Source organism: Salvelinus fontinalis, chromosome 13 (assembly GCF_029448725.1).
Source record: "Salvelinus fontinalis isolate EN_2023a chromosome 13, ASM2944872v1, whole genome shotgun sequence".
In the NCBI taxonomy this organism is placed as follows: domain Eukaryota; kingdom Metazoa; phylum Chordata; class Actinopteri; order Salmoniformes; family Salmonidae; genus Salvelinus; species Salvelinus fontinalis.
Genome location: NC_074677.1, coordinates 40,865,640 through 40,885,556, shown reverse-complemented (window position 1 = coordinate 40,885,556; position 19,917 = coordinate 40,865,640). Strand labels below are relative to the sequence as shown.

The 19,917-nt window shown below is 44.8% G+C and overlaps 1 protein-coding gene across 1 annotated transcript; it reads left to right on the top strand.

Moving 5' to 3' along the window:
• Positions 1–1,649: 1,649 nt before the first annotated feature.
• Positions 1,650–18,269, top strand: LOC129868683 (rho GTPase-activating protein 24-like). The gene is made up of 8 exons (XM_055942862.1): positions 1,650–1,967; positions 6,795–6,911; positions 15,338–15,545; positions 15,706–15,838; positions 16,007–16,080; positions 16,346–16,467; positions 16,739–17,822; positions 18,032–18,269. Exons 1-8 carry the CDS (start codon positions 1,916–1,918, stop codon positions 18,267–18,269), a joined length of 2,028 nt encoding a protein of 675 aa, XP_055798837.1. The 5' UTR covers positions 1,650–1,915.
• The last annotated feature ends 1,648 nt before the right edge of the window (positions 18,270–19,917 follow it).

Here is a 19,917-nt window from a genome sequence, read left to right as displayed (position 1 = left end):
TGCATCAGTAGGGGGCAGAAACATTTCATTAGTCAAAGGACAATATGCGCCGCAACACAAACACTGCTTGGAACATTTGATCCACTCTTCCCACTGAACGACTGACGTGATGAATCCACATAAAGCACATGCCTGTTTGTGTGCCACAGCCACAAACAAAAACAGGCATTTGGCTTTTCAGGTATATTTAAACACAGACGACCATGGATACTGTTTGTGAAAGACTGGATCAGTAAAACCCAGTCATGCAATTGTATTTGGTTTCATTTGAAATACCCTGAGTATGACACAAACAATTGGAATGTCGGAGTTATAGGTGAACGATTAGTTTAACGCATTTTAATGCAAGGTCAATCTGAACACTTACACTTCCTCACCTGGTGAGAGTGACAGACTTAACTCTTGACCCCAAAGAAAGTGGAGGGGGAAAGAGCTGAAGACGTGTGTACTAATGACAATGGAAACCATTAGCAGTTCTTCTTAAACCAACAATTCAATTGAACTAAATAGTAGAACAAGGGGTGAAAATGAGGAGAGGTGGAGTGGGGTCGGGTGGGGTGGGACGGAAGGAGTGACTGTCATTTTCTGAAGAGCACCCCCCTCGCATGAAGAGTGTGAGTCCCTTGTTTTGACACATAGGGAATTGAAAGCTCTCAGTGGTAATTGGAGTCCCTCCCTGATGTGGTCAGAGTAGGGAACTGAATCCCCTTTTGTCACATGGGTAGACTATAGGGACTGGCCTGGCCAAAACTCCATCGCCGATACCAGGAGTCTATATGCCAGGAGGACAGTTAAGACTTTAACTAGTTTCACTTTCCGAGTTTTAATCCTAACAAGAGAAGCAAACATCAAAAAAATAATAGCATTGTCTTTTTATCTCACTCGTGATCTCCCCATCTTCTATCTCCCATGATAGGAGTAACACGATGGACAACAACTTTAAAGGAGTAGCTAGGTAGATGTTGTATGTGTAATGGTCTCATGGTACCCCTTTCACTGTGACATTCATAGACTAGCACCTGGCCACATAACTCCAACCAAGCCACACAGATTTGATGGCATCAGTAAAGTCTACTGGGGAGGAGCCCTCCTCACGCCAAATGAAGTGGGTCTCTCTGGTCAGGATCAATATATCCCTGAGCATCTGCCAGGCCAGGATCATAAATCCAAGATGCTATGGGAGAGAGCTAGAGGGATGGAGGCTAGGGAGGGGGGGAGAGAGTGAGAGGATGGAAGAGCAAGGAGAGAGAGGCTCCTCTTAGTGTATTGGACGACGGTTCAAAAGTTTAACGTGCCGGGCACCCGCTCGCGTCTTTATAACCCTTGAATCATTGTGTGTGGGTGAGGGCGGTGCACATTGATGGCCATTAAACAAAATGCGAACGCTGGGGCGGGTGGGGTGTAGTGGGGTGGGCTGTGCATTAGGGAAATTGCCTCTGCCTGCGACGTGGCACGGTAGTGAAGTAATTACAGCTGGTAGAGAGATGCTGAGGCCATACTTTGCCTCTGCGTGTGCAGCCGTTGTGGGTTGGTCTGCCGCAGAGGGCCTCCGCCCCAGCCCACCCTCCACTGTACGTCTCCCCCAACCAAACACAGCACGGCTAAGGGGATGGGGCTGTATGGTTATTGAGGAGGTGGATGAGGAGGGATATAGCAAGAGATCAGGAGGAAGAGAGTGAGAGAGAGGGAGAAAAAGAGAGATGGAAAGAGAGGAGGAGTAATGGGCGGGGATCAATGACATGGCAGTCCTAGGCAGCCTTCGGGATGTTGGGTCGGTAGGGAGTGCTATCAGTGGAAGGTAAAGGTGTTTTGTATGCAACATCAATTGGATTATTATGGGTCAACTACATGTGCTTAGAGAACTGGGCCGTTGGCTAGGCTAGGTGAGTACTAGAGCTGGACAGACACCTGCAGTATGGGACTCACCTGCTTCAAGTCTTGGAAGTACAACAGCGCCACTCAGAAAGGTGAGTGAGATGTCAACCCTTGCCTCACACACTCCTCCCATCCTTCTATCCATCAGCCATTATCACGAGACAGGTGTGGGTCATTTTAAACTGGCTTCGGCAGGTCTACTTGGATCATTTCCTTGTATTAAGCAGAAAGTAAGCATGCTTTACTGCGACCATAGTGAGAGAAAAAAAAAGGTGACTTTACACGACAACCATTTTACATACTTCAGTACTTTTACCATTCTTATTGCTTTTTTATACTATGCATCAATAAAGATAAACTCAAGGCAAACGTGGGAGTTATGAAGAATCTTTCTACTAATGTTTCTACTTGTTGAAAATGAAATACTTGCACTGATATCCTTATGTGGCCAAATGTCATTACAGTTCAGTTCATGTGTACGGCAGACGTTTCAGTGTGTACAGACCACGCTTGATCATGTCACTATGGAATGCTGGGGGTAAGAGGAGGGCAACACAGCAAGGGTTAATTACATCCCCTAGGGAGAATTGGGTCATCCAGTCATGATGTACTTCCCCCCTATCGAACACTCACATGCAGATAACATGGGGTTCCCATGGGGACCAGCAAGTGATGTAGTGTCTCTTGGTGCCCTTGAGAGACATCCGTGCGTGTACAATGGGGTTCAGGGGTGAGAGGGGAAGGGGGGAAGGGGGGCAGGAGAGGAAGAGTCCATTAAAGCTGTTTTAAACAGGCCTCTAATTTACAGAACATGATGGATGTGGGACAGGGAGGGGAGGAGGGCACTCAAAATAATGAGTTGAGAGAGTGGAGTGGATGAGGCACCAGGGATGAGGTAGGGATGAGACAGTCATCTGACAAAGGACTGAAATATTGAGTATCATTGTACTCATTTTAAGTCCCTCTGGATAAGAGTGTCTGCTAAATGACTAAATGTAAAATGTAGAGGAATGTGGAGACAATTTTTTGATAGGAAAGACTTGTTTTACCCCATGATGCTGTCGCGTTACACTAAATAATCTTGGAATGAGCAAACTTTCCCGAATCAATATAAATAATTTAAAGTCTCTGATAAAGATCACATACTGTACACCCACATCACATGTAGGGTCTGCTCAGGTCAGTTATCACAGCTTAGGTGAGGAATGCCTTGTAGTCAGAGCCACCACAGTGCCTGCTTGGACCAGGCTTTTACAGTAGAGGTGTAGGTATCAATAAGCCACTTAGATGGGCTTATTTACATTGCTGTCCTTGTTAAGAAAAGTGTCTCGCCTGAAATGAATCACCGTCCACACTCTTTCCCAGAGAATGTGTGCAGAATTGAGAGCACCATTTTTATTGCCTCCGGAACCCCATAACTTGATTAATATCTCCGGGAAAAATATCTGAAAAAAGGCAGCAAGAGTTTTAATTAAATTATGAAAATCAATGAGCTCCTCTTCCCTTGTTGAACCTGAGAAGTGGTTATTAAAGATAAGGAATGGCCATCTGATTCTATCCGGGCTGTTTTCCAGCTAACACTCTAGCAGAGAGGACACAATGACCGGGAGGAGCTAGAATCACATGCTCTGCACTATTACAGAAAAATGGCATGTTTAATTGTCTGGAATTAATCCCAACAACTCGCAGACGGCAAGCATAAATCACATGTACAGGAAAACCATTCTTCTGAGACTGGTGTATATACAGTAGATCATTGAACATTACTACAGCATTCCCAATTGCTATTTCCAAGAAAGCCCCCTTCCTTTGTGTACATAAGGATCCTACACTGTTTTTCCCAGCGCCCACACTCTTCAAAGATGAACAAGATTTCAAAGAGAGGGGGAGGGTTTGTGAAATGCATGGAATGAAAAACAGTATTAATCTGTATCGGCATTTAGGGATTTGTCATGTTTGACTGGTGCTGTGGTATGACGGTACGACTATGAGAGTATCTCAGTCTTTGTGCCCATGGAGACGGGCAGAGAGGACAGACACTACATATACTAGCTCATGCACTGTATGAGCAATGGAGAGATGAAAATACCTGACCTGTACTATCAGAAATACTGTAATTGTAACTAGGCCACTCAGGAACATTCAATGTGCTTGTGTTTTAGGTTATTGTTCTGCTGAAAGGAGAATTTGTCTCCCAGTGTCTATTGGAAAGCAGACTGAACCAGGTTTTCCTCAATTTTTTTTCCAGTGCTTAGCTCTATTACTTTTTTTTTATCCCCAAAAACTCCCTAGTCTTTGCCGATGACAAGGATACCTATAACATGATGCAGCCACCACCATGCTTGAAAATATGAAGAGTGGTAATCAGTGATGTGTTGGATTTGCCCCAAGCATAACGCTTTGTATTCAGGACATTTTTAGCAGTTTTACTTTAGTGTCTTTTTGAGCATGTTTTAGAATATTTTTTTTAATGTACAGTCTTCCTTCTTTTTTTCTATCATTTAGGTTAATATTTTGGTGTAGCTACAATATTGTTGGTCCTTCCTCAGTTTTCTCCTATTACAGCCATTAAACTCTGTAACTGTTTTAAAGTCGTGGTGAAATCCCTGAGTGGTTTCCTTCCTCTCCGCCAACTGAGTTAGGAAGGACGCCTGTGTCTTTGTAGTGACTGGGTGTATTGATACACCATCAAAAGTGTAATTAATAACTTCACCATGCTCAAAGGAATATTCTGTGTGTTTTTTTCTACACATCTACCAGTAGGTGTTCTTCATTCGCAAGGCATTGGAAAAAATCCCTGGCCTTTGTGGTTGAATCTGTGTCTGAAATTCACTGTGTGACTGAGGGACAGATAAATGTATGTGAGGGTTACAAAGATCTAGGTAGTCATTCATTCAAAAATCATGTCCATGCTGACTTGTTAAGCACAATTTTAATCCGGAACTTATTTCTGCTTGGCATAACAAAGGGGGTGAATACTTATTGAATCAATACATTTCAGCTTTCCATTTTTAATTCATTTACAAAATTGTCTAAAAACATAATTTGGGGTATTGTGTGTAGACTAGTGACACAAAAATTGCAACAGCATGTAGGGAGGAGGTCAGAGACCTGGCCATGTGGTGCCAGGACAACAACCTCTCCCTCAACGTGATCAAGACTAGGGAGATTCTCATCGACGGGGCTGTAGTGGAGCAGGTTGAGAGCTTCAAGTTCCTTGGTTTCCACATCACCAACAAACTTACATGGTCTAAGCACACCAAGACAGTTATGAAGAGGGCACGACAAAACTTATTCCCCCTCAGGAGTCTGAAAAGATTTGGCATGGGTCCTCAGGTCCTCAAAAGGTTCTACAGCTGCACCATCGAGAGCATCCTGACTGGTTGCATTACTGCCTGGTATGGCAACGGCTCGGGCCTCCGAGCGCAAGGCACTACCGAGGGTAGTGCGAACGGCCCAGTACATCACTGGGGCCAAGCTTCCTGCCATCCAAGACCTCTATACCAGGCAGTGTCAGAGGAAGGCCCTAAAAATGGTCAAAGACTTCAGCCACCCTAGTCATAGACTGTTCTCTCTGCTACCACACGGCAAGCAGTACCTGAGCGCCAAGTCTAGGTCCAAGAGGCTTCTAAACAGCTTCTAACCCCAAGCCATAAGACTACTGAACAGCTAATCAAATGGCTACCCAGAATATTTGCATTGCCCCCACCCCTCTTTTATGCTGCTGCTACTCTCTGTTATTATCTATGCATAAGTCACCTTAATAACTCTACCCACATGTATATATTACCTCAATTACCTCGACTAACTTTTTGGTATTTTTTTTTTTTAAACTGCATTGTTGGTTAAGGGAATGTAAGTAAGCATTTCACTGTAAGTTCTACAACTGTTGTATTCAGCATATGTGACAAATAATATTTGATTGGATTTTTTTATTTGATACAAGGAAATCAGAGAAGACTAAACGTCCAATCAATCCCAATTAGACTGAGAGTGGACATGGCTTGGGCTATTTACTGGGGCCATAGCACAACAACATGTCATCTGTAATGACAGATCCATTTGCCCATCCATAGGGTAATTGTGGTCTTGTCAATAAACAAAGCCTCTCTGCTGTTTGCGGCTCCTTATCTCAGACAAGAATCAAGTAGAGCTCATCAGTTGCCTCCCTGCTGAACAAAATAAAATTATAGACCAGCATAGGCTCATGTTTTTATATAGGTTTTATTATGAAGCATATTATAGTTTTATAGCTATACAACTATACTGAACGATTATATACAGTAGGTTTGCTGTGTTTTTGCACAGCCTTCTCTGCCTTCTCTGTGTTTTGGACACTGGTCACCAGCAAAACCAGCATCAAAGTGCTTGATTATTTAAGACAGTAAATTACATATACGATAAGGCCTTACTTTGAGGGCCTAGTTTTTCTCTAATACAATGGCCACATCAGGCCCGCAAGCCACATTATGCTGGCTTGCAAAGTTGTGTTTAATTCCTACTGGAATCCAGCCTGAGTGTAGATATCCAACAATTGGAACTTTTATTCACCCACAATCAGTACTCAGAATGCCTACTAGGGTTAGAAAAATGAATACATTAAACTACCTAAACTATTTAAAACAGAACAACCATTTCAGTAACAGGTACATTAGGTCCAACTAACAGATTGGATTAGCATAAACTGATCAGCAGTCTACCAGTATAAGCATGTCACCAACATATTAGCATGAGCTGGTCACCAGCATCACCAGCTTTACCAGCTGGTTGGCCAGCCTAACTAGATAGACCATGTTGGTCAGACCAGCTTGACATTTTGGCAGATTTTTTTCAGTAGGGCTGCACTCACGCGTCTTTGTTATCTGTCTGTGACTCTTTCTCACCCTCTCTCCATCCATCCATCCCCCGCTCCATCACAGGCGGGAACAGAGACGTGCTGGTCAGCCCTGGCTCATACTTCTTCCTCTCCAACAGCTGTGGTCAGGGAGAGGAGTGGCTCAAGACCCTCAACAAGGGTGCCTGGATACCCTTTACAGGTAGCATCACTATTACATACATATACACTACTAAACACTCAATACCACACTCAAATGCATAGACTTGGCGCTCTCACTGTCTTGAACAAACAATCAAATCAGTCACGCCGTATAATTTGTTTTAGTTCCTCCAGTCTGTACAGGGCTTAGCCCAACCCTGTGTGTGTGCATACCTCAGCCTCAGCTCCCCTCTGCCTCCTTGGTGGGCACAGCTGTGTGTCTGCCTTGGCTGGGTGCCTGCTGGGCTTAACACAATACCCAGTTTGCACATAACATTCTGAGAACCATATGTGAGGGGAAGGGGGATACTTAGTCAGTTGCACAACTGAATGCAATCAACCAAAATGTGTCTTCCGCATTTAACCCAACCACTCTGAACCAGAAACGTGAGGGGGACTGCCTTAATCGACATCATCAGCACCCGGGGAGCAGTTGCTGTTAGGGGTTAACTGCCTTGCTCAAGGGTAGAACTGCAGATTTTCCCAATTTTCCAGCTCAGGGATTCGAACCAGTGATCTTTCAGTTACTAGCCCAACACTCTTAACCGCTAGGCTACCTGCATCCCAACACAATCTGTTTCTTAAATCATGGTGAGAGTGTGGTTGTCCTATGGTTATTTTGCATGCAACCTTCGCACAACTTTATGGGAATGGTGCAGGATGAGTGGCAACCCGGCAGAGCCCCACCTGTTTTGAGTCCCACATTTTTAGCAAAAAATGTTGCCATGTTATTTTGGCATTAATAGGTGTCACATATCAGTGTCCAAAACACAGAAGGCTGGGCAGCCTAGCTCAGTGCTTTTTGTGGTGGTGGGGCAGCCAGCGCAAAATATGGAGCATAGGGGTTGGTAATGTTCTCTAATTCTCAACATCATACTTTCAAAATCTTAGCTAGCAGTCATCATCATGAATCAGGTTGATAATCTACAGGCAAATACTTTTTAATCCTTGTCATATGAAGAGAAATAATGAAGCGAAATTAAAGATAAAACGTATCGGTGCTCATTGGCCATTGGACATAAACATTACACAACAAGTTGGAAATCGCAAATTCAAGAATGAGTGGTTTGGGAGGAATCAGTGGCTAACTGCAAGCATTACTAAGGCAATCACTAGCCTGCTATTCAGTGGAGTGGGTGTGTGGTCCTGAGTCTGGGTTTAAGGGTCTCTTTCCCAAGCTTAAAATGATAAACACACGCTCAAAACAACTTTTAACTCAGAACTGGGAAATCTGACTTCAGTGAGTTCAAGACAACTGGGAACTCAGGAAAACACAATTTATTTATTGAATATCTGAAACATACAATATACTTGCAGTGAAGACGCTCAACAACTACATCATACCAATCCAACAGATTCCCATTCAGAGCAAGACACAGAAGTCACAGAAGACATCCAGGGTCAATGCCCTGCTCAAGGGCATGTTGACAAATCTACCACCAGGCTAAAAAAACATTAACCTGAACCCTCCAAGATCCCCCCCACAGTTCCCCAATAGCTGTCCCTCAACCATTTGCGACCCCTCCCACAGTCACCCACCAGAATAAAAAAAAAAAATACAATTCATTCCAATGGTCCATTGGATCAGTCTAAAACTTTGCGCGCACACTGCAACCGAAATTGCGCCTAACCTGGAATTGTGATCACTTGCATTTCAAAGATGATGAAAAAAAATGTCTTTTATACCAGATCTAATGTGTTATATTCTCTTACATTAATTTAACATTTCCACAAACTTCAAAGTGTATTATTTCAAATAGTATCAAGAATATGCATATCCTTGCTTCAGGTCCTGAGCTACAGGGAGTTAGATTTGGGTATGTCATTTTTGGTGAAAATTTAAAATAAGGGTCCGATCCTTAAGAGGGCAAGTCAGCCATATCAGCTGTGTTTTTTTAAAGTCAGAAAATGGGGCTGAATTAACTGTTTTGCTGCCAGACAAGGCTCCGCTGATAGCCAGGTGTAGCAGTGGTAAGGTGTTGGGACTGCTGTTGGGACAGCTTTATGTAGGCCCTAACAGTCTGTGGGCACCGTTTGTCACCGTTATAGTGCAATTAATGTATTGTTTAGTGTTGTGTTGTGTAGTTGCTTTGCTGGCATGCATCCCCCACATTTTGTTTTGGGGGGGGGCTTTGCCCCACCAATATTTACACTACCATTCAAAAGTTTGGGGTCACTTAGAAATGTCCTTGTTTTTGAAAGAAAAGCAAAAAAAATTGTCCATTAAAATAATATCAAATTGATCAGAAATACAGTGTAGATGTTGCTAATGTCAACGTCAACAGTGAAGAAGCAACTCCGGGATGCTGGCTTTCTGGGCAAAGTTCCTCTGTCCAGTGTCTGTGTTCTTTTGCCCATCTTAATCTTTTCTTTTTATTGGCCAGTCTGAGATATGGCTTTTTCTTTGCAACTCTGCCTGGAAGGCCAGCATCCCGGAGTTGCCTCTTCACTGTTAACATTGAGACTTGTGTTTTGCGGGTACAATTTAATGAAGCTGCCAGTTGAGGACTTGTGAGGCGTCTGTTTCTCAAACTAGACACTCTAATGTACTTGTTCGCTTGCTCAGTTGTGCACCGGGGCCTCCCACTCCTCTTTCTATTCTGGTTAGAGCCAGTTTGCGCTGTTCTGTGAAGGAAGTAGTACACAGAGTTGTACGAGATCTTCAGTTTCTTGGCAATTTCTCGCATGGAAAAGCCTTCCTTTCTCAGAACAAGAATAGACTGACGAGTTTCAGAAGAAAGTCCTTTGTTTTTAGCCATTTAGAGCCTGCAATCGAACCCACAAATGCTGATGCTCCAGATACTCAACTAGTCTAAAGAAGACCAGTTTTATTGCTTATTTAATCAGAACAACAGTTTTCAGCTGTGCTAACACAATTGCAAAAGGGTTTTCTAATGATCAATTAGCCTTTTAAAATGATAAACTTGGATTAGCTAACACAATGTGCCATTGGAACACAAGAGTGATGGTTGCTGATAATGGGCCTCTGTATGCCTACGTACTGTAGATATTCCATAAAAAATCATCAGTTTCCAGCTACAATAGTCATTTACAACATTAACAATGTCTACACTGTATTTCTGATACATTTTATGTTATATTAATGGACAAAAAACTTGCTTTTCTTTCAAAAACAAGGACATTTCTAAGTGACCCCAAACCTTTGAATGGTAGTATACATGCCAAAATCGCCACTGTGCAGGACATTGTCAGCACATTTAAGGAACTTGGCAAAAAACATTATTTTCTTGGTATTTCATAACCTTAACAGAACATTTCCTAAAACTTCAAACATGGCTACATTTAATATACATTTTGATGTTCTATGAATTGGGAATGTTCTCAAATAGTTCAGAGAACGTTAAGAAACAACGTTCTTCTGTGGGAATTTTTGTACTTCAGCTTTATGTTTCCTACAGGGTTCCTCATTGTTCTGTGTAAAGTCATGTTCTGAAATTGTTCCAAGGACGTTAAGAAACAATGTTCTTTTATGGGCATTTCAGTACTTCAGCATAGCGTTTCCTACAGGTTTCCTAATGGTTCTATTTAAAGTCATGTTCTCAAATCACAGGAGGTTGGTGGTACCTTAATTGGGGAGGACAGGCACATGGTAATGGCAGGAGTGGAATAAGTGGAAAGGTGTCAACAACATCAAACACATGGTTTCCATGTGTTTGATGCCCTTCCATTCGCTCCGTTCCTGACATTATTATGAGCTGTCCTCCCCTCACCAGCCTCCACTGTCTCAAAATGTTCTGCGAACGTTAAGAAAACTTTCCATAAAAACCGAAAGAAAACATTAGTAACATTCCGAGACTGTTATAAGGATGTTATTTAAAAGCATATAAGTTCCGTTCTCAGCATCAACAAAACTCTCTCCGAGTGTGTTCAGGTGTGTTGTCCGTGCCCACTAACTGACACACCTGATCTTAATAAGTGCTCGTTTCCTTTGAAATGGGGTCTATTTGAATAAAGTAAAATGAACAGATTTGTATGCATAAAAAAAGAATGGCGCGCTAGCTCCATTCTGGTGGCGCAGTGGACTAATTCCATGGATAGAGAACAGAAGATTATTGGTTTGAATGCGCCTTTCATTGATGTCTATTTTTTTATGACATTTAATAAAACATTTCAACAGTAACCCTCCAAAAAGTCATTCAGAAACCTTTTTAATTTCCATATGTACCCGGAAGCTAAGTATTTGTGTCCTGAGCTTCAAAAATGTGACTGATCAAAGTGCCTCAGGCTTTGAAATGTAAATAATTGTACTGATTGAAAGTAAGAGGGTGCCGTGGTCAAGGCTACGACGGCGCCAGTGCAATGTGTGGAGCTTACGCTTAGTTCAAAAGCACATATCAGGCCGAGAGCATAATGCTTCTTAAGTAGGCCTAGTTTTTTCAGAGTTTTAGTTTCAAACAAAGATCTCTCTGCAGCCGCGACAGTTAGAGGGATTGTTAAAACACCTTGAATGCCATAGCAACATCAGGGAAACTGGGCAGAAGGGGGTGGGGGTTCAAATGCAGCATTGGTCTTTAATTGAATCTCTCGCATTCTCCTTAATTGCAAGCATTAACATGTTACAGAAAGATATTAACTGTATGGGAATGCCTGGGAGAGGTCGTCTGGATACTGGACAGCTGAAAAATTGTCAGATGCAAACAGATTATAATTTTTTGGGTGGTGGAAAAAAATCACATATTGGATGGAAACCTACTTTTTTCAAAGAGAAATAAATACAAAAATAGACACAGAGAGAGAAGAAGTGAGGACTTCAGAAGACCATGGGAGTATCTCAAATTGGATTTCATTTAATTTGATTTAATTTACCTTGTCCTTGATTGCAGCCTATTTGTGTAGGGCAAGCTATTAGCCCGACAAAACCAATGAGATCAACAATCGTGGCAAAATTTATCGTCAAGCCTATTACTTTTTTCATAATTATTAGGCTATTTGATGTGTAATTGTTTTGAAAAAGTATATAAATAGCAGCTAAATACTGTATATAGCTATAGATAGTAGGTTAAACTGCATAATGAAACAATCCATAGTAAGCTAGTGTTTTGAAGGTGGACTGACAATTATTTAAGTGATAATGCCAGAGAAGCCGGTGTTTGGAGGATATTTTGGCATGGGTGTTGTCAGACCCGAGACAAAGTCGAGGGCCGGCTAACCTTGCCAATATATCCTCCAAACATTGGCTTCGAGGGCATTATCACTTTTATACAATGGGTTACTAACTTATTCAAATAATGATTGACATATTTAAAAAATATATATGTTATTTTGATGAATTCATTCATACTATTTCATCCTTCCATAAGATATAGTCCCGACACAAATATAGGGTTGCTACCCAAGCCAGCTGGTCATTCGTTCTATCGGTTTGGTTGCCAGAGATGTGACCCAGTCGTTCAGTCTTTTTGTTCTGTATTTATGGATGAACAACCAATGTGAAACCAAAAACTTACGTTCCCACAACTTCCAAAGAACCAAATGTGGTAGTTACCCAAAGAGTAGGTCATTCAGAACCAGCAATCCCTAATTGGCAAGCCTGGTAAACTCAATGGCAGCATTGGGTTTACCAGCATAGCGAACTAGCATATGCAACAACTCTGCAAAATGTGTCCTACCCGGTTGGAAAACAGCAACGAACATAACACGATAGCACCCCTTCTGTGGGCAGAGGGTTCTTGAAATTGAACATCCAATAAACACTTAGCTGTTTCTGCTAATACAAAATTCTCCAGACCTCAAAAGGAGGCGTGACAACAACGTGATTTTGAGGTATGGATATGCAAGACTATCCAGAGAGCGGCCAGCTCCCCTTCAAGCCACATCAGCCTCAAAGTACAGGGTGGACACTGGGTGGTTCCACCTAGAGGTCTGAAATCAGAGCACAGAAGCACAGAGTGTGTACCCACGCGCAAGCACGCACGCACACACAGATTGAGCTGAGATAGCCCATGAGATGTACAGGCCTTGTGCTGACTTCCCTTATGTGAAGAAATATTGATCCTTACGCGCAGACCTGAGACAGGCATTGGAAGAATGACTTACATAACCATCCTTTAACATTTCCATCAAAGAACGACAACATCAGGCCATAACAGAGGAAATTCACTGGGTCAAAAAACTCCCTGTTGTGCTCATAAAGACCTAAATGTCCTTAGATTACTGTTGTGCCTATCACAGGAATCTCACCCCGGAGCCTGGTCAATGCACAGCAACACATTTCACAAGAGAGATTAACATTCCCAATGAATTCCCCGCACCACTCCGGAGCAGTTAGTCCTTACTTCACTGAGCCTATTGCCTCTCTCCGACACGTCCTTCAGGAGAGAGATTTTCACAGATTAGAGGCCATCATGGCTCACTGAGGTCGTACATCCACCTCTTTAACGTCCAGCTAATGTCCAGCAAGAGAGTCAGAGAGCCAGACTCAGCTGGGGCTGGGGCGTATCAGTGGCCAGTTTAGCCCCATATAGTCTTGGACCACAAGGGGTGGTTCATAATAGCTCAGTGGAAAATTACTCTAGTAGGGGCTGGCTGCCTGTAGGCAGGGTAGTATGCTAGGACAGAGGGGAGTGGGGGGTACAAAAAGGGTTCAAACTCATTTATTCTTTTGTCAATCTGTGGCACTGTTCTCCCTTGTTAATGATTCCCGGCCAGGGAGAGATAGGAGATACAGAGGGTGCCGGGGCCACCTTGGCCATGCTCCAGTGAGTATGGTGGGGAATAGTTTGATACAGGAGGGAGGTGGGGTAGAGACTAGAGGGGTGGGGGAGGCAGGGGCCGGGGAGGGGGCCGAGCCAGGCTAAATAAAAGAGAAAGAGTCCAAGACAAAACACGGTGTACTTGTTCTTGTGGTGGGACCGTGGGGATCTTTGAAGGAACCCTAAGGACTACGACCTGAGGAAACAAACATCGTCTAATTGGTGAAAAAGAGAGCATCTCAGGGGGGGGGGACTGAGAGTGTATTGGACAGGGAGGGATGACACTGGCTGAGTGAAAACAATGGCACATTCCTGAAGCATGAGGAGGATTGGATAGGACAAGGAGGGAGAGACACCTTCCGCAAGGACATAGCTTGCTAAGTGGTGCTAACCAAGCACAATTACTGCTGGACAACGTTGGAACACTAACTTAATCTCTTCTGGGTGGGGAGGGAATAATATACTCCCTGTGGTTGTCACAGTCGTCACTTCTACAATAACATGGACACCTTCTTCTAGGAGAGCTGGTCGACTCTTTTGTTAACACAACCCAGGTTGAGAGTGGTTCCTCTGGATGTTCACTGCTCACCAGATTGAGTTCAGTTAAGCATCGTGGAAGGACTTGTGCCCAGGGAACCAAGGCTGAGGTGAGCGTGAGAGGAGCGACTGTACAACTGCCTCCTCGATACTCTTTATCTGCATTCAGCAACAATGCGTGGAGGAACTTTTGAAGTGGAAGGGAAAAGGACCAGTTTAATCAGTTGAACATTTAGTGTTGCCGGACTCTCCTATCTCCTGTTAAATCATTATCTTAGGAATCTAAAGAGGGGAACTTAGCCGCCAAAAATAAAGATGGGATTTTAAAGTTCAACACCCCGTAATACATTTTGATATGGCTCATGTTCCCATGGTTGTTCTATTCATTGGGATGGTTGCTCCATTGCATGCCTGAGTGATTGTGAGTTTGTGATATGTCATGTATGTCACAATGCTTCTTCTTGTAGGATGACATTCTTTCCACTGGAATGCTAATTCATCTGATTAGGTCACATAGTTGAGCTCAAGGACCATTGTTGGGCATCGACAAGGAATGTCTCTGCCTCCTCATTTCTTGAGTCATCAGAGCGGGGAGCCTTATCTGTTTACCTGAACAAAGAAAAAGGAGGAGGGAAGAGGAGGAGGGAGGGGGAGAAGAAACAGAACACAAAGTAGCAGACAGGAGAGAGTTTCCAAAAAACAGAGAGGTAGATAGGGGTGGGCCGCTTGGGAAAGAACGCAGTGGTCTCAGCAGCGCCGAGACATTTGAGTCCTCTCATAATCCCCCATCAAACAGCCGGACTGGCCGGAGAGGAGAGAGGGGAAGAAAAGAGGGGAAAAGAGAGAGAGATTTGGACGGGGAGAAAATAAGTGTGAAGAGAACAGAGAAGATGCCGGAGAACAAGGCAACAGTGTGCAGGACCAGCAGCTACCTGTCCCACCCTGCTTACAGGAAGATCAAGCGGGTGCTGAGCTTCAGGAGGCGTGAGTATCTCAGGCCCACAGAGACACACAGACAGAGCTGTAGTGTGAGGCAGGCTGCGTAAATAGGTGGTTTGGAGCATGGAGGGTCCACTTGTCTGAAGAAGGGAAGCTCCCTGAACCATCAAACTCACACTCTATCATCCTCGGCTTATTCATTTAGCCTGGGTGATCTTACATTCTCTCCACCCCCCAGGTGTTTTTGGCCAGCGGTTGGAGGAGACGGTTCTGTATGAGCGGCGTTACGGCGTCCATATGGCACCTCTGGTGGTGGAGCAGTGTGTGGACTTCATCCGGGAGCGGGGTCTTCTGGAGGTGGGGCTGTTCCGCCAGCCAGGCCAGGCCACGCTGGTCAAAGAGTTGCAGGACGCCTTCGATGCTGGGGAGAAGCCCTCCTTTGACAGGTAAGAGCTCTCCAGTCAACACAAACAGAAACACCACAGTTGAAAATGAAATTAGACCTATTGTCCAGCTATATCTGTATGTACCGTTATGTGTGCCCCCATACGGTGGTAGAGATGTGCTGTATTTTAAGTGTGTGTGTGTGTGTATTTGACATCCTAGCAGTACAGACGTGCACACCGTGGCGTCGCTCCTGAAGCTGTATCTGCGGGAGCTGCCAGAGCCACTGGTGCCCTTCTCCAGATACCAGGACTTCCTGGTGTGTGGCAAGAACATCTCCTCTGAGAGGAAGCAGGTAAGTCTCCATCCAGCTGCATCGGGCACGCCATCCTGAGATACATCTGATGAACAGAGAGAGACATAACACAACCACCATCCTCTGATCTAAAAGTTCTAAGGAGAAATGTAATTGATCAAGTCCAGAGATGGTCCTTACAACAATATCTTGCCCGGTGTCCCCAAGGGTTTGACAGAACTACAGCATCTTCTTCATGAACTTCCAGTGGCTAACTTTAACCTGCTAAATTACATCTGCCAGTAAGTCTACAATTGACCTGTCATTCATTAGCAATTATCTCACATCAAGATAACATCAAATCTGCATACAACATACCTCCCTTTCAATGCACTTTAAATGCAATACAAATATAATTGTTTGAATCACTAGACGTGTCGCTTACAACATACAGTACAACATACATTAACATCTGTTCAACCAGGACACATTTCTGTATGTTATGTAGCAGCTGTGACAAAATCGACCCTGCCCAAGTCACATACGGATAAATCACTGCCAATACAGGTTTTTGAACGAAGTCCAGTCCTATTCCAGCAGCAACAAGATGAGCACCCAGAACCTGGCTACTGTTTTCGGGCCTAACATCCTACGACCCAAAGCTGAAGATCCAGAGAGCATCATTGGAGGTGCGTGTGGGCATGTGAGAGTGTTGTTCAGAAAAAAGGACATGAATCAGAGATAGCCTACAGATATAGAGCCAGACAGAGACAGATATAGACCGATAAAGATAGGGGCTGTGTCTGTCTGTCAGTCTGTGTCTGCCCGGGTGGCCTTGAGACAGTGTTTATATTAACACAGTGTTGCGTACACGCTGAGTGCCATGTGATGCTGTTTGTACGTTGTTGGTACTGTATGTGTCCGGCTGTGACTCAGTGTGTCCGTCCTTCTGTTCCCCAGGGGCAGCCGTGGTGCAGCAGCTCATGTCTGAGCTGATCAGGGAGCACCAGTGCCTTTTCTCCAGGGAGGGGGGAAACGTAGACGCCCCCGGTTCCTCACGACCAGATTCTTACCCCTGTCATAGATGGAAAGGAGACCCATTCGAGGGGGCGCACACCCAGCCCACTGCCCAGGCCCAGTCGCATGACTCCAGGCTGGGCATAACAGCCGAACACCTCCTACAACAACAGCTAGCCCACCATCCTTCCCCTTGCTCCCGCCAGCTCTCCCTGCCTCTGATTGCTGAGAGGAGAGTGTCAGCCCAAAGCCCGTGTGAAATCAGTTTAGCCCCACGCCTGTTCAACACAGACCACCAGCAGCCAGCTGAGGGGTTCTCTCCAGTGATCCCTGCTGTTGGTTCTCTATACCACAGATACACCCCGTCCCAGTCAGAGTCCCAGCCCCCTGAGACAGCACCCAGCCCCCACCTTCACTCTCACCCTGCCTCCTCACTCACAGCCTCTGCTTCCACTGTGACAATACAGGCTGACCCAGACAACAGCAGCATGCTGCCCAGTGGCTGGACAGGCCCAGAGGGTCCCAGCTGGGCTGCAAAGCAGGGGACTACTGGCACCAGTGGAAGCAGTGAGGCTCAGGACAGCACTCTGTCTGTCTATGACAACTTGGACACACTCCAGCGCATTGATGAGGTGGCTGCTGATGGTGGTGTGGGCAGCACTGCTGGTCCAGTGGAGGTGGAGATGGAGGCGGGCACGGCAAGCGTGGCAGACACCAGCAGCTCATGGTCCTTCTGTGAGATTCTGCCCCTGGACGATAGTGGGAGTGGTGTGGTCAGAGCTAGCCTAGGACGGAGGTCCACCAGGTTCCACTCCTTCAGGACTGACCCAGGAGAGGACCTCCATCCTAACTCCCTAGCCTCCTCCTCTGTCCCTACTGATGCCCCCCTGAGCACGGGCAGCTCGGAGGTCTTCCTGCCCTCTGACCCCCACGGCGCCCCGGCCTCCCAGGCCATGTACTGTCTCCTGGCTGGCCTCAGACAAGAGATGGCCAGGCAGAGGGCTGAGTTCGAGGCCAAGATCCAGAGGTAATGGAACTGTGAATAAAACACCAATGCATCAGCAGTCCTTTTCAAATGTCCATATATAGTCTATATACATTCTTCAACATGTGTCAGGTTACACTAACATGATGTGATGTTGCATGTTACATTCTGGATCCCAGTCCTGTAGTACCACCAGAGTGAAAGCTGTGTGTGTATAACTCCTTGTCCCCCTTTTCTCCTTGCTCTCCCAGGTTTGAGCTGCGTAACGAGGCCCTCCATGGGGAGGTTGTGGAACTGCGGGCCAGCCTGGCGCAGCAGCGCCGCTGGTACAGTGTGGCCGAAATCAAGATCCGCAATGTGGAGCGTGCCCGGGCCGACGCCGACCGCCGCAACGCCACGCTGCAGATGGAGATGGAGCAGTTCTTCGACACCTTCGGCGAGCTGAGAGCTGAGGCCAGCAAGAGCGAGCGCATCGTACAAAGCTTCTGATGGCCAGTCAAGATTAGCGAAAGATGACACTATCAGAGCACTACAAGAGCAGCATCAGGACCATGCAATCACCCGCGATCTGAATGGAATATAGAGTGAACTGTCTGTTGCCATGATACATCCATATTGGATTGGTCTCATAATGATCCATTCTCGAGGATGGTTCTAAGGAAAGCTTTGAGATGGAACCAGCTGGGATGGACAACTCTGCTTGGATGTCTTGGACATAATGTAGTTCAACCAGACACATTGACAACCAGAACAGAATGAGATGGAGATGACGGAGAGTAACACAAGCTGTTGAACTCACTAAATGTTTCTATGACTGAATTGAGCCCTATAATATACAGAATTAAAGCTTGGAGATTGACACTTAGTGGATCTATAATGGAATGGATTGGCTGACAGCTGGGTGGTAACAGACAGCCACAGACGCAATCAGTCCATCCTGAGCCACATAGGAAAAGTACTGAAAGAGATGTTGAACACAGTGATCATCTAGAAAGTAACAGAACAAGCCAATGGAGCAGGGATATTCAAATGTTACCCTACGAGGTCCGGACTACTGCTGGTTTTATGTTCTACCTTAAAATGAATTTCACCCACCTGGTGTCCCAGGTCAAAATCAATTCCTGAATAGAGGGAAATAATGAGAAACCCCCCCCAGTAAAACTGGCTTCGAGGTACAGATTTGAATTTGAGGGCCATAAAAAAGAAATGTGTGTAAATGCAGAGAGGATGTACTATTCCCAATCTTTGACAAAATCCCACATCCATTTAGGCACCGTGTGAAAGCTGATCTTAAATATATTCTGATTTAGTGCTCTCAAGCATTTGGGTAATGTTCTGAGTTTGTCTAATAGTCTAAGAAAAGACGAATGTTTTTTCCCCCCACTGCTATAATTATGAATGATGATATAATTTGGGACCCATCTGAACACCTTTCCACCTTGTTATGACAGAACAGGCTGAGTAAGACCTTTCAACAGATGTCTTAAAAATACAAGACATCAAACCAAATTGTATTTGTCGCTTCTTAAACAACAGGTATAGACTAATAGTGAAATGCTCACTGATGGGTCCTTTTCCAACAATGTAGAGATAAAGATGAAGATACATTTTGTAAAACAGAAACAGTGACCCAAGGAAAAAAAACACAGTGAATAGGGAATAACAATAACAAATAAAAGTAACATGGCTATATACAGGGAGTACCAGTACTGAGTCGATTTGCAGGGAGGGGTACGAGGTCATTTAGGTAGCTATGCACATATAGGTAGGGGTAAAGTGACTAGGTACCATTATAGATAAGACAGTAGAAGCAGCGTATGTGGTGAGTGTGTGTTTCTACGTGTGGATGTGTGTGGGTGCTATGCGTGTTCGTGGCCGTATGTAGTGTGTGTGTGTGTTGGGATGTCAGTGTAAGTACGTGTAAGTCAGTAGAGGCTGGTGGTAGGAGCTATAGGAGGATGGGCTCATTGTAATGACTGGAATGGAATAAATGGAACGGAGTCAAACATTAGGCTTCCATATGTTTGATGTGTTTGATACAGTTCCATTGATTCCATTCCAGCCAGTACCATGAACCCGTCCTCCTATAGCTCCTCCCACCAGCCTCCACTGGTGTAAATAGAGTCCAGTGTGTGCT

Bases quoted from the DNA above. Each gene is read 5' to 3' on its own strand.
- LOC129868683 (XM_055942862.1), top strand. From the start codon at position 1,916: ATGGGACTCACCTGCTTCAAGTCTTGGAAGTACAACAGCGCCACTCAG. The intron at 6,912-15,337 runs GTAGCATCACTA...TCCACCCCCCAG, and splicing joins TGCCTGGATACCCTTTACAG to GTGTTTTTGGCCAGCGGTTG. The intron at 17,823-18,031 runs GTAATGGAACTG...TTGCTCTCCCAG, and splicing joins TTCGAGGCCAAGATCCAGAG to GTTTGAGCTGCGTAACGAGG.